This window comes from Montipora capricornis, chromosome 7 (assembly GCF_036669925.1).
Source record: "Montipora capricornis isolate CH-2021 chromosome 7, ASM3666992v2, whole genome shotgun sequence".
NCBI classification, from domain to species: domain Eukaryota; kingdom Metazoa; phylum Cnidaria; class Anthozoa; order Scleractinia; family Acroporidae; genus Montipora; species Montipora capricornis.
In genome coordinates, this window is record NC_090889.1 from 14,370,812 (window position 1) to 14,382,277 (window position 11,466).

Genomic DNA, 11,466 nt, shown 5'->3' on the forward strand with positions numbered 1-11,466 from the left:
TGAACTTTAAAAAGCAGGAAAAAGTCCTACGGCAGTTCAGACAACATGAATTCAACCTGTTGATCGCAACTTGTGTTGTTGAGGAGGGGTTGGACGTTCCAAAATGCAATATGGTTTGTCGTTTTGATTTTCCAAAGAGTTTCCGCTCTTATGTGCAGTCAAAGGGCAGAGCTCGAGCCAAAGGCTCCACGTATTACATCTTTGTTGATAGCGAAGAGCAGGTAGAGAAGGAAGCCGAATTGGAGGTACTTTTCTATTTTATGTCCATGTGGGTTGCACATAATAGTAAAATTTGAAGAACTGATGTTATTGCAGAGAACAAATTTTAATTCTTTTCCTTTGATTGTTAAAACAATCAAAGGAAAAGAAGACATGCAAAAAATGAAATCCAGGATAGGACATCTGACTTGGGATATGTGAGAGTTGTGAATCCACTAATGGGCAGCAATTTAAAGCAGCATTGATGGTGGGTCAGACCACACAGTACTATAAAAATGATAAATAATTAATTAGTTAAATTTGAAAAATCACATTTTATTTTGTCAACACAGTAGCAAAAGTGATACAAACACGCGACCATTTTGAACATTGAAAAAATTCTAATTTCTGTTCCTCAGACGATGCGTGCGATTGAAGATTTCCTGTCAGAGTTGTGTCGTAATCGCAGCGAACCTACAGAAGAAGAGTGTCATGAGGCAGCTGACACAGATTTCTTACCTCCGTACAAACCAGAGAACGGACAAGGGGCCAGAGTTACTATGAGCAGCAGTGTCTCTCTTTTGTCTAGGTAGCAATAACATTCTAATATTCTTACTAAACTGAGAAGTTGAGGAAAAGACATTGTTTTCAAAGTTCCAGAAAAAAATCCGTACCCAGTCCCATGGAAGGTCAGCTGCCAGCTGTTAGCCATCATTCCTGAGGATTAAATAATGTTCAAAGATGAGTCAGTAAAATCAACAAGTTTGACAGATATTGATTTTAACGAATGTTTGGTTTATCAACAGAGTTGATAAGTAAATTAAAGTAAGTAGACCTTAGTATTGCCGCCGGGAAAAGAATTATAGACAAATGTACGGAAAATTAAAAACTCCACCAAGCAAATGTTAGTGCAGGTAGGAACCTCAAAGTTCGGCAGTAAGATCCTTTAGCTAGTAACTGAAGTTTGCAATTGATAATTCTTTCTGTGTTCAAGGTTTTCGCAAGTTACTTGACATCGGATTCCTATACAAACACTGTTATTTCTGAAGCATTTGCCTACCCTTCAAGATGGCTTCCAAAACTGTGACTATTTTCCACCGTGAAGAAATTGGAAGGCTGACGTTTCGAGCGTTAGCCCTTCATCAGAGCGAATTAGTTGTCTTTTGGCATTTCGTCCTAGAATTAAATCTCTATTTCACCCCTACTCTCAGTATATGAAAATAGTTATTCACATTCGCTTGCCGGAGCTTTTACATACAGTGTTTGAAAAGAAGGTATAGCAATTCAGGCAACGATGCCAGTCCGATGCTCAGAAGTTGACTGGCAATAGTTAATGAAGCCTCTTCTGTTTTTGTGTCATGTCTATAGGTACTGTTCCAAGTTACCAGGTGACCGATTCACTCACCCTAAGCCAGTTTACAAGATTGAGGAACTTGGAAAAGATGTTTACAGGTGTAAATTGGAAATGCCAATAACCTGCCAACTTCGTGAAACATTTGTAGTGAGTGTTTTTTTCCTGACTCTTACCTGGACGAAACTGTCCGGTCTCCTTCTTCTGGAAGAGTTATGTTATGATAGCAAATAATACCATAACAAGGGAAACTATCGTTTTGACGTTCAACCTCTACTAATTTCTATATGAAGCTGTGACATTTGTCCACTGGCTCTTGTGCATTCTGCAACGCTCGTATACCTTTGATATTCTCGTGTGCCCTCGGCGACTTTCGTACGCTTTCGGCAGCTCGTGTTTGCTTTCAGTAACTATTGTGGGACCCCTTGTGCTCTTTGTTCATAACTTTGTGTCCGCAAAACAGTACGCATTTTTCTTGGGTTAACATATATCGGGTATATTACGAACTCAAAATAGGACCAGCTCCCAGTTGGCTTGATAACTCAGTTGGTAGAGCACTGAGCTCTATCGGCATCGTAAAGGTCATGGCTTCGAATCCCGTTCAATCCTGAATTTTTTTCCGGGTTTTCTTTACGCCAAATAGAGCGGTTTTCAGTTGAGTGTCGAAAGTAATTAGCGAATTGCTTTGGTTTATGATTACTTCACTCAGTGATTGGTTCAAAGTTCTCGTGCCACTTTTTTAACCAATCAGAAGTGAAACCAAAACCAATCGTGGTTCGCGCGTGCACAATTTCCCGCGCTTTGTGTGGGCTACGTGTAATTACTTCGAGTTTTGATTGGTTCACTGGATTGTATCCGTCCTTTTTGATTGGCCAAAGTAATTACTTTGGTTTTGGTTTTACGACACTCGATTGAAACTCGCTCTAACTGCGAGTATAATTAATAGTCTCTTGAGTTTTAATGAGAAAAAAGGAGATGATTCTTATGCTTTCTCTTCAATACTGAACTCTACCTCTATGATGTTTTTTGTTTGAGTCTAAGGCTATGTTCATACTTGGTTCCCAAGCGCTGTGCCCGAGTTGATTCTCGCTGGGCACTAATGTTAACACAGCGAAAAATTCATCATATTAAAGGAATTTTAGAATCGTATATAACGTCAGGTTTTTACCCATTTTAAGAACTTGTTTATTCCCTGTTCCTTTCGACATTAGTAAATTTAGGTAATTTTTCGATTTGCAGAAAACGCTCCTTTTTTACAACTTTTTAAAATCCTGTATTTTCTGTTTTTTCGGCCTATGCGTTCCCCTCACCAGGATGGTTGACGGACAAGCTAAGGACCGCCCGTTTTAACCAATCAGAAGAAGCCATGTCGCACGTCAATGTTTCTGCCACGTTTTTTTTTTTTCGGGGATACAACTGATTTTTTGCAGGAACGGGTGGTCTAAAGACAGACTCATTTGTGACTGTGCTGGGGAGCCCACCCATGCCATAACAACACTCTTATCGAATTCACTCTTGATCCTACATGGAATAATTGTCTAAAAGCCCACTATCTTTTAGAACTGACGGTTTTGCTGCGGTTTTGTGTTTCTACAGAGTCTTCCCATGCCACGTAAGGACCTCGCCAAGATGGCCGCTGCACTTTCTGCCTGCAAAGAGCTTCACAGGATTGGCGAGCTTGATGACAACTTGTTACCAGTCCGCAGCTTATCGGACGAGGAAAGTGAATCGGAAGAAGAAGAAACTGAGCCCGGCGGAAAGAAAAGGAAGAAAGCGGGAACAAGGAAACGGAAAAGGACCTATGAGAGGAAGGTGGGAAACTACCCCTAACATTTAGTGCTCGAGACCTTCTGACAACTATTTCTAGTTTTGATATTCAGGAACAACAAAGCATAAATCTCGTTTCTTGTTACATTGTAATTGCTTTTCTTTGCTAGGTGTGGGTAATATTTGGTTTTGATGCCAACAGTTTTTCGGAAACCAGTGTCTCTGCGCACTAGAAGTCTGTTGTTTCTGATGCAGGTCCCCAAGTCATTTATCGGCAGCTTGGTTCAGAACAATCACCAGCCCCAGTACCTCACGGCCATCAGCATCAGAATCACCAAACTTATCCACGGGAAAGATCTAGATGCCAGTGCGCGATTCTTCAGAGATGGTGCCTGCCATAAGTTCGGCTTGTTGACAAATGTTCCACTTCCTACGGTTAGTGCTAGATTATCCTCGTACCTATTTAGGACTAGTCCCTTCCAAATTGAAGGTACAGAGCGCTTCAGCCGTGGATGAATCCTAAAGTGTGACTATTTTAATAAAAGCTATTAAGTAGCGTATTTTCCCTCGTTATGCTGTCTGTTATGATGCACAAGTTGATTCTAACTATACGTTTTTTCAGTATCTGAACAAAAAAATAATCCTGAAAAAGTGTCGGCCTTCCAGTGAAATTTATTGAGTAGTACTCGGCTTTCGCTCAACGCTTATTTACTGTAATTATTTCATTCTGCAGGTGAGATCATTCAAACTGTATCCTGATTACGGTGAAGTCACCGTGTCTCTGAGTAGCCACAGCTCACCCCTAGGTGCCAAGCACCTGGGAATTGTTCAGCGTTTCCACCTCTTTTTGTTCAGCCACATTCTCCAAACGCCCGTAGAATTCAAAGCCAGGCATACAGACGGTAGAGCAGACGGTTACTTTGTCGTCTTAGTGAAGGATACTGGATATGAAGTGGACTATGATAGTATGAAGAATGCTTTGCGGTGGGAGACTGCGCCAATTGAAGAGGACGTAGTGGTCGCAAAAAATTACATGGATTCCCAGCGGAAACGGCAGAGATTTGCTGTTTTGAAAGTGCGACCTGATCTCTCTCCCTTATCCCCCTTTCCGGACAAATCCAAAGCCAAAACTTACGAAAGCTACTTCCGGCAGCGCTACGGGAAGCACATTACTGACAAGGGTCAGCCTCTCATTGAGGTAAACGACATTTCCGGTAGAGTAAATTTTTTAGTGGACAGGAAGCCGTCATCCAAGAGCAAGCATGATGTTATTCACCTTGTTCCGGAGTTGTGTGATGTGGTGCCCATCCGTTGGTCTCTTCTTAGTGTGTCCCTGCTGCTGCCGTCTATTCTACACCGTGTGGATACTCTTTTACTTGTTGGTGATGTCAAGAGCATGATCGCTGGAGTGCCTGATGACACAAATGAATCCAATCTCCCTCCCATTGGTGCTGAAGGTGTTAATGATGAAAAGAGGTTACTGCACTTCGATAGCAGCAGTGCTGCTGCAGGGACAGCCATGGATGATGATGATGATGATGATTACGACGATGACGATGACGAGTTCCCAGGGCTGTTTTCAGATCTCAAGTCTTTGTTTCGTAGCAGGCGAGGTCCAGTTGATCATCCTGACTCCGCTTTTGTCCTTCAAGCCCTGACCACCACTCACAGTGGAGACGCGTTTAACCTAGAGAGGCTCGAGATGCTCGGAGACGCCTTCTTGAAGCTGGCAGTGTCGCTTCATCTTTTTATGAGTCATCAAGACAAAGACGAGGGGAAACTGACACAGCGGAAGAAAAAGCAGATCAGTAATCTGGCGCTGTACCGTGCAGCCGCGAAGAAGACCTTAGCTGGGTATCAACAGTGCACGCCGCTGGCACGTGATACATGGTGCCCCACGGGATGCCAATTTACCAAACTGCCGCAGGAAAGCATAACGGGCTCAGGTGATGCAGCCATAGATGTCGACTCCGATACTTTTGGTGTTGTCGAGGAGGAGATGGACGTTGAATATGCTGATGGGGCTGGCCCCCAGGATTGTGACGTCAGTGCAGCCAAAGGCAATATTCAGGTAATATCGGACAAGTCGGTTGCTGACAGCATGGAAGCCCTCATAGGAGCATATTTGATCTCCTGTGGGTACCTTGGTGCGCTCCGTTTTATGAGGTTCCTGGGTCTTAAGGTTCTTCCTGAAGTTGACGGAAACGATGACCTTAACGTGTTTGCAGAGAAAAGCAAAGCGGGTTGTTACACGAGATTTTGGACTCGAGGATCAACCATGACAGGAGCTAGCGACAGTGAAGATATGGTGTCACGCATGGTTTCCGGTTTAAAGAACTTTGAAAAAAAGTCCATTCATTACACTTTCCGCTCTAAATTGTATTTACTAGAGGCTCTAACACACGCCTCGTACCACACCAACCGCGTAACGCCATGCTATCAAAGACTGGAGTTCCTTGGGGACGCCCTATTGGACTTCCTCGTCACGCAACACTTGTACTTCCGTCACGCCAAGTTATCTCCTGGTGAGCTGACGGACATTCGCCAAGCTTTGGTTAATAACAACATCTTTGCGACCATTGCTGTCAAACACGAGTATAACAAGTATTTAAAGCAGATGTCACCACAGTGGTTCAAAATGATCGAAAATTTTATTACTAGAGTGGAAGATGAAGCTGAAGAAAGGAAACAAAATCACCATAGCAAGGTAGGAAAAACGATGGTGAGAGCGTTAAAAAGTGGTGAGAGATTCATAGAATGCTTAAAATCTCCTGAATGTGCTTTCTCTTTTTAATGGGAGGAGTCTTTGCATGACTTACGTGAGTTACATGAGCCCATTTTAGAGTACTCTGCGATTAGATCACCAGCGCTCTAACCAACTAAGCTACTAGGTCAGCTGAGAGCTGACCGCAGTACGGCAAAGTGTATCAAAGAGGCAATCCCAATTTTCTTCACGGGCTAGCAAGGCCGGGGCAATATATCATTCCGCAATATATCAATAATATCATTCCATTTCTATCGCGTTACATGGATCCTGCGCGGCTCACACACTTTTCAGTACACGAGGATTGAGGGTCCGCGTTCAAAGTGTGGTGAATCTTAGTCATGCATCTGCTCTAAGAAGAGATTATTACATCGCGACTAGTGAGAGTACAAATACTCCTGATGGACCCATTATTTAGAAAGTAGACAGTGATTTGCCAACGTGAGTTTTTGATTTGTAGGTCACTGCAGACCCGTTTATTATCGTGTCTGAACAAGATGGGGAAGGAATCGAAGCTCCAAAGGTCCTGGGTGATATGTTTGAGTCTGTTGCTGGTGCAGTGTTTTTGGACAGCGGTATGGATTTGACCAAGATCTGGGGCGTGTACTACCGCATGGTAAAACCTTACATCGGTAAGTGAACACTGAGTGGTTGAGGACCTTTGTGTTTAGCGTAAAGCACAACATAAATTCGTCTGGTTACAGAGCACCGTTCACCTCAGCCCAACTGCTTGGGGTCTCGCTCTCGCAGCCAGAAACAAGGACCTAATGGTAGTCGTACACTGATCGACAGCAAAGCTGTTTGAGAACCTTAAACCCTTTATTGAAGATTGTCCTAAGGGTCTTGGGTACGTTACGGAACGTGTCCGACGATTCCTGCAGAACTGTGAGAACTTCAGCTACACAGAAACAAGAGAGTAAATTTAGTTATTCCATTTGTTCCATGTTTCCAAGGGGGCAAATGATATCCTCACACCTAAACATCGTATCTTGTATTAGTGTGCAGATTGGAGGAACCTTTTTCCAAAGCGGAGACCAGTTTAAGGCGCGAACTTCTCTTAGGCGTCAGGGTGCGTGTATGGTACCAGCCGAATTCCACATTTACGCCTGTAAGTGAACTGTCAGACGGACATCTCTTCAACTGATGATGGACATACAGAGCTAGTGCCGAAGGAAGAGTTTATTGTAGAATTTTTTAATGTCGAAGAAGTTCTAGTTTAATATTGCACTTGCTGCATTTGTTTCAGATCATTATTCCGTGCATATACCGATCAACCCTATAAGACGCGTGTACGAAGAAGATAACAAGCGGAACTTCAGGTGCGTGTATGAGTTTAAAGGAAACAGTCTCGTTCACAAGAGCACCAGCGATCGACGCGACAAAAATAACTAATTTTCATTCTGTAAAGTATCGAGGCACTAGCCGGATGAAATGAAAGTTCAGCTCAGTGGCCTTAAAACATACTTCAGGATTTCATCCGCAGACTCACAAGTTTGAACGATCATGTACAACGTAATAAACAGTACCACAAGAAAGTTCTGCTGAGCTTGCGTAGCTAGCGTTTTCCTTAGGGGTTTGTGCGTTTTTCGCGACAGAAACGGAGGAATTTTTTTCGCTCTTTGCCAATTTCCTCGCGTTCACATGGCAAAAAAAGCAAAAGAACACACGGGAACGCTTACTACTGCTCAATACTTTGGTTTCATTTGAATGGTCGGCGCAACTTTGCTTTTCATTAATATGGTAGAGTCCCCAGTCCCGCCCCAGGGCAAACACTGACCGTCTAAGGAACTTTATTACTTACAGTTACGCGTAGAGACTTTGGAACCAATGTCTAAGTTAGCCATTAGTGTGAATAACTTATATGTATTGTAATTTTTATGTTGTATATGTATTGTACCCAGGCACCACTGTAATCCAGCTTTTGTGCTGCAAGCGTGGTAAATTAACTCTATCTATCTATCTATCTATCTATCTATCTATCTATCTATCTATCTATCTATCTATCTATCTATCTATCTATCTATCTATCTATCTACCTATCTATCTATATATTTATCTATTTTTCGTTCCAATTTTTGAAGACCCGCATAAACCACACTTGTTTTTTTTTCGTCTCAAGAAAAACAAGTAGGATTCGCTGGATATCATGCTAGCCCATCACAGGGTTTAACCTCAGCATTGTGTTCACCTGTACTGTACTCATCCATACTCAAAACACGTCCAAATTGATAATGATCGGTAACCTTGATCAGTCAGCCGCCTCGTTTGTCTTGCAGTACAAATGTGTTATTTGTGTGGGGAGGAAACTTGTAGTAGATAGACTAATTTGCGTTGTTTTTTCTTTGTTATTAGTAAAGCAAAAACACTACCAGACGGAAGAACCGAATGTACCCTGCGGGTGCACTGGGGAACTTTTGTTGGTAAGGGCGCCAACTATAGAATCGCCAAAGCTACCGCTGGTAAGCTGGCAATGCAGGCGCTGGAACGAAGAGGCGCGCATGAGACAGGCGCAGTAAGAGAGGGACTCCAGACAGGGGGATTTCAGCCCGATATACAAGGACTTACGAAAAAGATAAGGCCGTGAGCGAAGCTTGCGACTAACGTGTAAGCCAGCCTTGCCTTTAGCGTTTTGTCTTGCCTAACTTCTAGTCCTCTCTCTGTCTTTCATCTTGGGTCACGGGGTTTGCCTGGAACTCTCTGCCCATTCACCTTAAGAGAGGAACATGTGTAACCTCATTTAGAAAGGCTATAGTAATTTTTTAACGAGATACAATGACGTTGATCATTTTAGCTAGTGAAATTTAGTTATATTTTCTAGTCATATGCTAATCCGGCATTTCACAACCTTCCTCTCGCTTGATCCATCTTAGCCGTATTCTTATTGTAATTATAGTTTGTAGATATTCATTGTAGGATATTTTATAATTGTAATATATGTTCTTTCTTTTAATGATAGGTAATTTTTGTCACTTAATTTTTGTTACATAATTTTAATTTGAGGGCCACTAGTTATTCGGTTGAAGTACTGCCCCGTGTTACCCTCGTTAAATAAAGTGATTTGAAATTTTTAAAGGGGCAAGGCAAGGATTTGCCTGTAAGCAAAGGGTTCAGAGCAAGAGACATTTCTCCACAAATTGTGGCTGATAATACAGAAAGGAACCCACCGCCTGATGTTTTACACTAAGCGAAGATAGCATACAGTCCCTTTTCTTCAAACACCCCATTTTCGCGAACGGCGCGAATCATTGCGTGGGAATTCGCTCAGCTGTCAACATTGGTAAAAATGGAGACATATGATTGGCTATCAGTTAACCCTCGTAGGAATACCGGATCTCGCAGGAGATCTAAAAATAACTCAAGAGGGATTACGATGGGAATAGGGCCAATATGAGGGATTACCTCTCTTACCTTCATACTTTCTTGGATGCACCTAAGAAATCTCATTCCAGAGAAAGTTAAACTTCAGCTATAATGGACAGCAATTTTACCACATTTAAGTTCCTGCTCTGTTGTATGGGATTTTATTGATTAAATCTTCTGATACACGTAAGCTAGAGAGGATCCAAGAATAGGCTCTCAGGGCTATCTGCCGTGACAAGGTTTAAAATGACGGGGAACTGCTGGCTGCCGCTGGTCTCCCAACATCGTTCAACCGAAAACTCCAGGATACGGCCATTTTAATGTTCAAAGTTAAGAACAACTTATGCCCACAATATATTACCGATCTTTTAAAAGACAACAAAGCAACATTAATCTAAGAAACGAACACTTTATTTTACCAAGACTTAATACAGTGAGTTATGGAAAACACTCAGCCATGACGTATTTGGCTCCAAAATTATGGGCCAGGATACCCAATCACGTTAAATCACTTGGTTTAAAGTGGTACTATGATCAAAAAATCAAACCCAAGTGTAAGCCTCAATTTTAAAAAAGACACTTGTTAACTGGAATTTTCGTATTTAAGGTATTCCTGGGGGCTAAGACCAAAACCAAAGTAATTACTTTGGTCAATCAAAAAGGACGGATACAATCCAGTGAACCAATCAAAACTCGAAGTAATTACACGTAGCCTACACAAAGCGCGTGGGAGGCGCGGTGGCCTCATAGTTAGTGTGCTCGACACCGGATTGAGTGGTCTGGGTTCGGGGCCTGGCCGGGGACATTGTGTTGTGTTATTAGGCAAGACACTTTACTCTCACGGTGCCTCTCTCCACCCAGTTGTATAAATGGTACCGGCGTAATGCTGGGGGTAACCCTGCGATGGACTAACATCCCATCCAGGGGGGAGTATAAATACTCCTAGTCGCTTCATGCTACAGAAACCGGAGATAAGCGCAGGCCTGATAAGCCTTCTGGCTCGTAAGCAGAGACTTTACCTTTACCTTTGGGGGCTAAAGTGACCTTCTCGGATTGCCTGGATTTTTTAATATGTTCAAGTTTATGGTTTAATTGGTGTGCTTAACAAGTTTAATATTCGGAAAACATTAAACATTAAAAGCCTCCAGGAATACCCTAATGGTCCGCCATTACTAACTTTAAAATCTTGAGAGAGCTGGATCGAGGAGAAAACACTAGTATAAGATTGCAATACGTTCGCACGAGACGGAATTGATATGCAGCACGAGAGTTTCGGGCTTTCAGATTTTTAAACTCGTGTTTTCCATACATAATAAACTGCGTTTACACCCTGAAATTTTAAGCTATTGAGTGATAACGTCAGTTTTTCCTAGATCCAACCCTCTGAGGTGCAGTCTTTCCGTTTTGAATGCGTGTGTAATGGCGGACTGTGAAAAACAAAACTTAGACATCAAGTTTGTCGATGAATCTGAAAACTTTGATTTTGAAAAGAGTGGGAAAAGTTCCCGTCCACGTAGAGAAAACTATGCCGGCTGCTATAAAACAACTTAGTGACACACTAACGAGGCTCTCACAATACAAATGTTTTAGACAGAAAAACTCCATTTCCGTTTCCCGGAAATTCAAGTCAGGCCGGTGAAAAGGGGGAGTGCTGTTCCATTGATGTGCTGCTGTGCGGAGTTCTTTTTTACGACTTAGCCGACTGTGATAGGGTCGCACTTTGTTATAATATAAGCAGGGTGGCTAGAATGGGGTCATTTTATCATCACGACTGCCTCATTGCAAAATTGAACAGTACATAACCGATCACAACTATCAAAGCGAACCCCGCGGGAAGCCAGCTGCCTTCTAAATTCTCGGAAAAAATTATGTCATTTTCATCAAACTTTTTGCCTACGGAAGTTTTTTTTTCGTTGTTGTTGTTGTTGTTACACTGTTTGCTGAGCAGGAATGCTATTTTCTTTTTACAGAGATTTTATGTGAAGAATACTCGCCTCCCAATAAGCAGCGTTCTCCACAAGTCACA

At 42.4% G+C, this 11,466-nt stretch overlaps 1 protein-coding gene across 2 annotated transcripts in view; it reads left to right on the forward strand.

The window, feature by feature from the left end:
• Positions 1–9,030, forward strand: part of LOC138058249 (endoribonuclease Dicer-like) — a 29,314-nt gene extending 20,284 nt beyond the window's left edge. For both annotated transcript variants that reach the window (XM_068904159.1, XM_068904160.1), the window contains exons 4-12: positions 1–245; positions 618–787; positions 1,567–1,699; positions 3,146–3,361; positions 3,572–3,751; positions 4,050–6,023; positions 6,541–6,712; positions 7,327–7,399; positions 8,433–9,030. The exon at positions 1–245 is cut by the window's left edge and continues 183 nt beyond it. In XM_068904159.1, coding sequence (XP_068760260.1) covers positions 1–245; positions 618–787; positions 1,567–1,699; positions 3,146–3,361; positions 3,572–3,751; positions 4,050–6,023; positions 6,541–6,712; positions 7,327–7,399; positions 8,433–8,664 — 3,395 coding nt within the window. In that variant the 3' untranslated portion in view covers positions 8,665–9,030. The remainder of the gene's footprint in view (positions 246–617; positions 788–1,566; positions 1,700–3,145; positions 3,362–3,571; positions 3,752–4,049; positions 6,024–6,540; positions 6,713–7,326; positions 7,400–8,432) is intronic.
• The last annotated feature ends 2,436 nt before the right edge of the window (positions 9,031–11,466 follow it).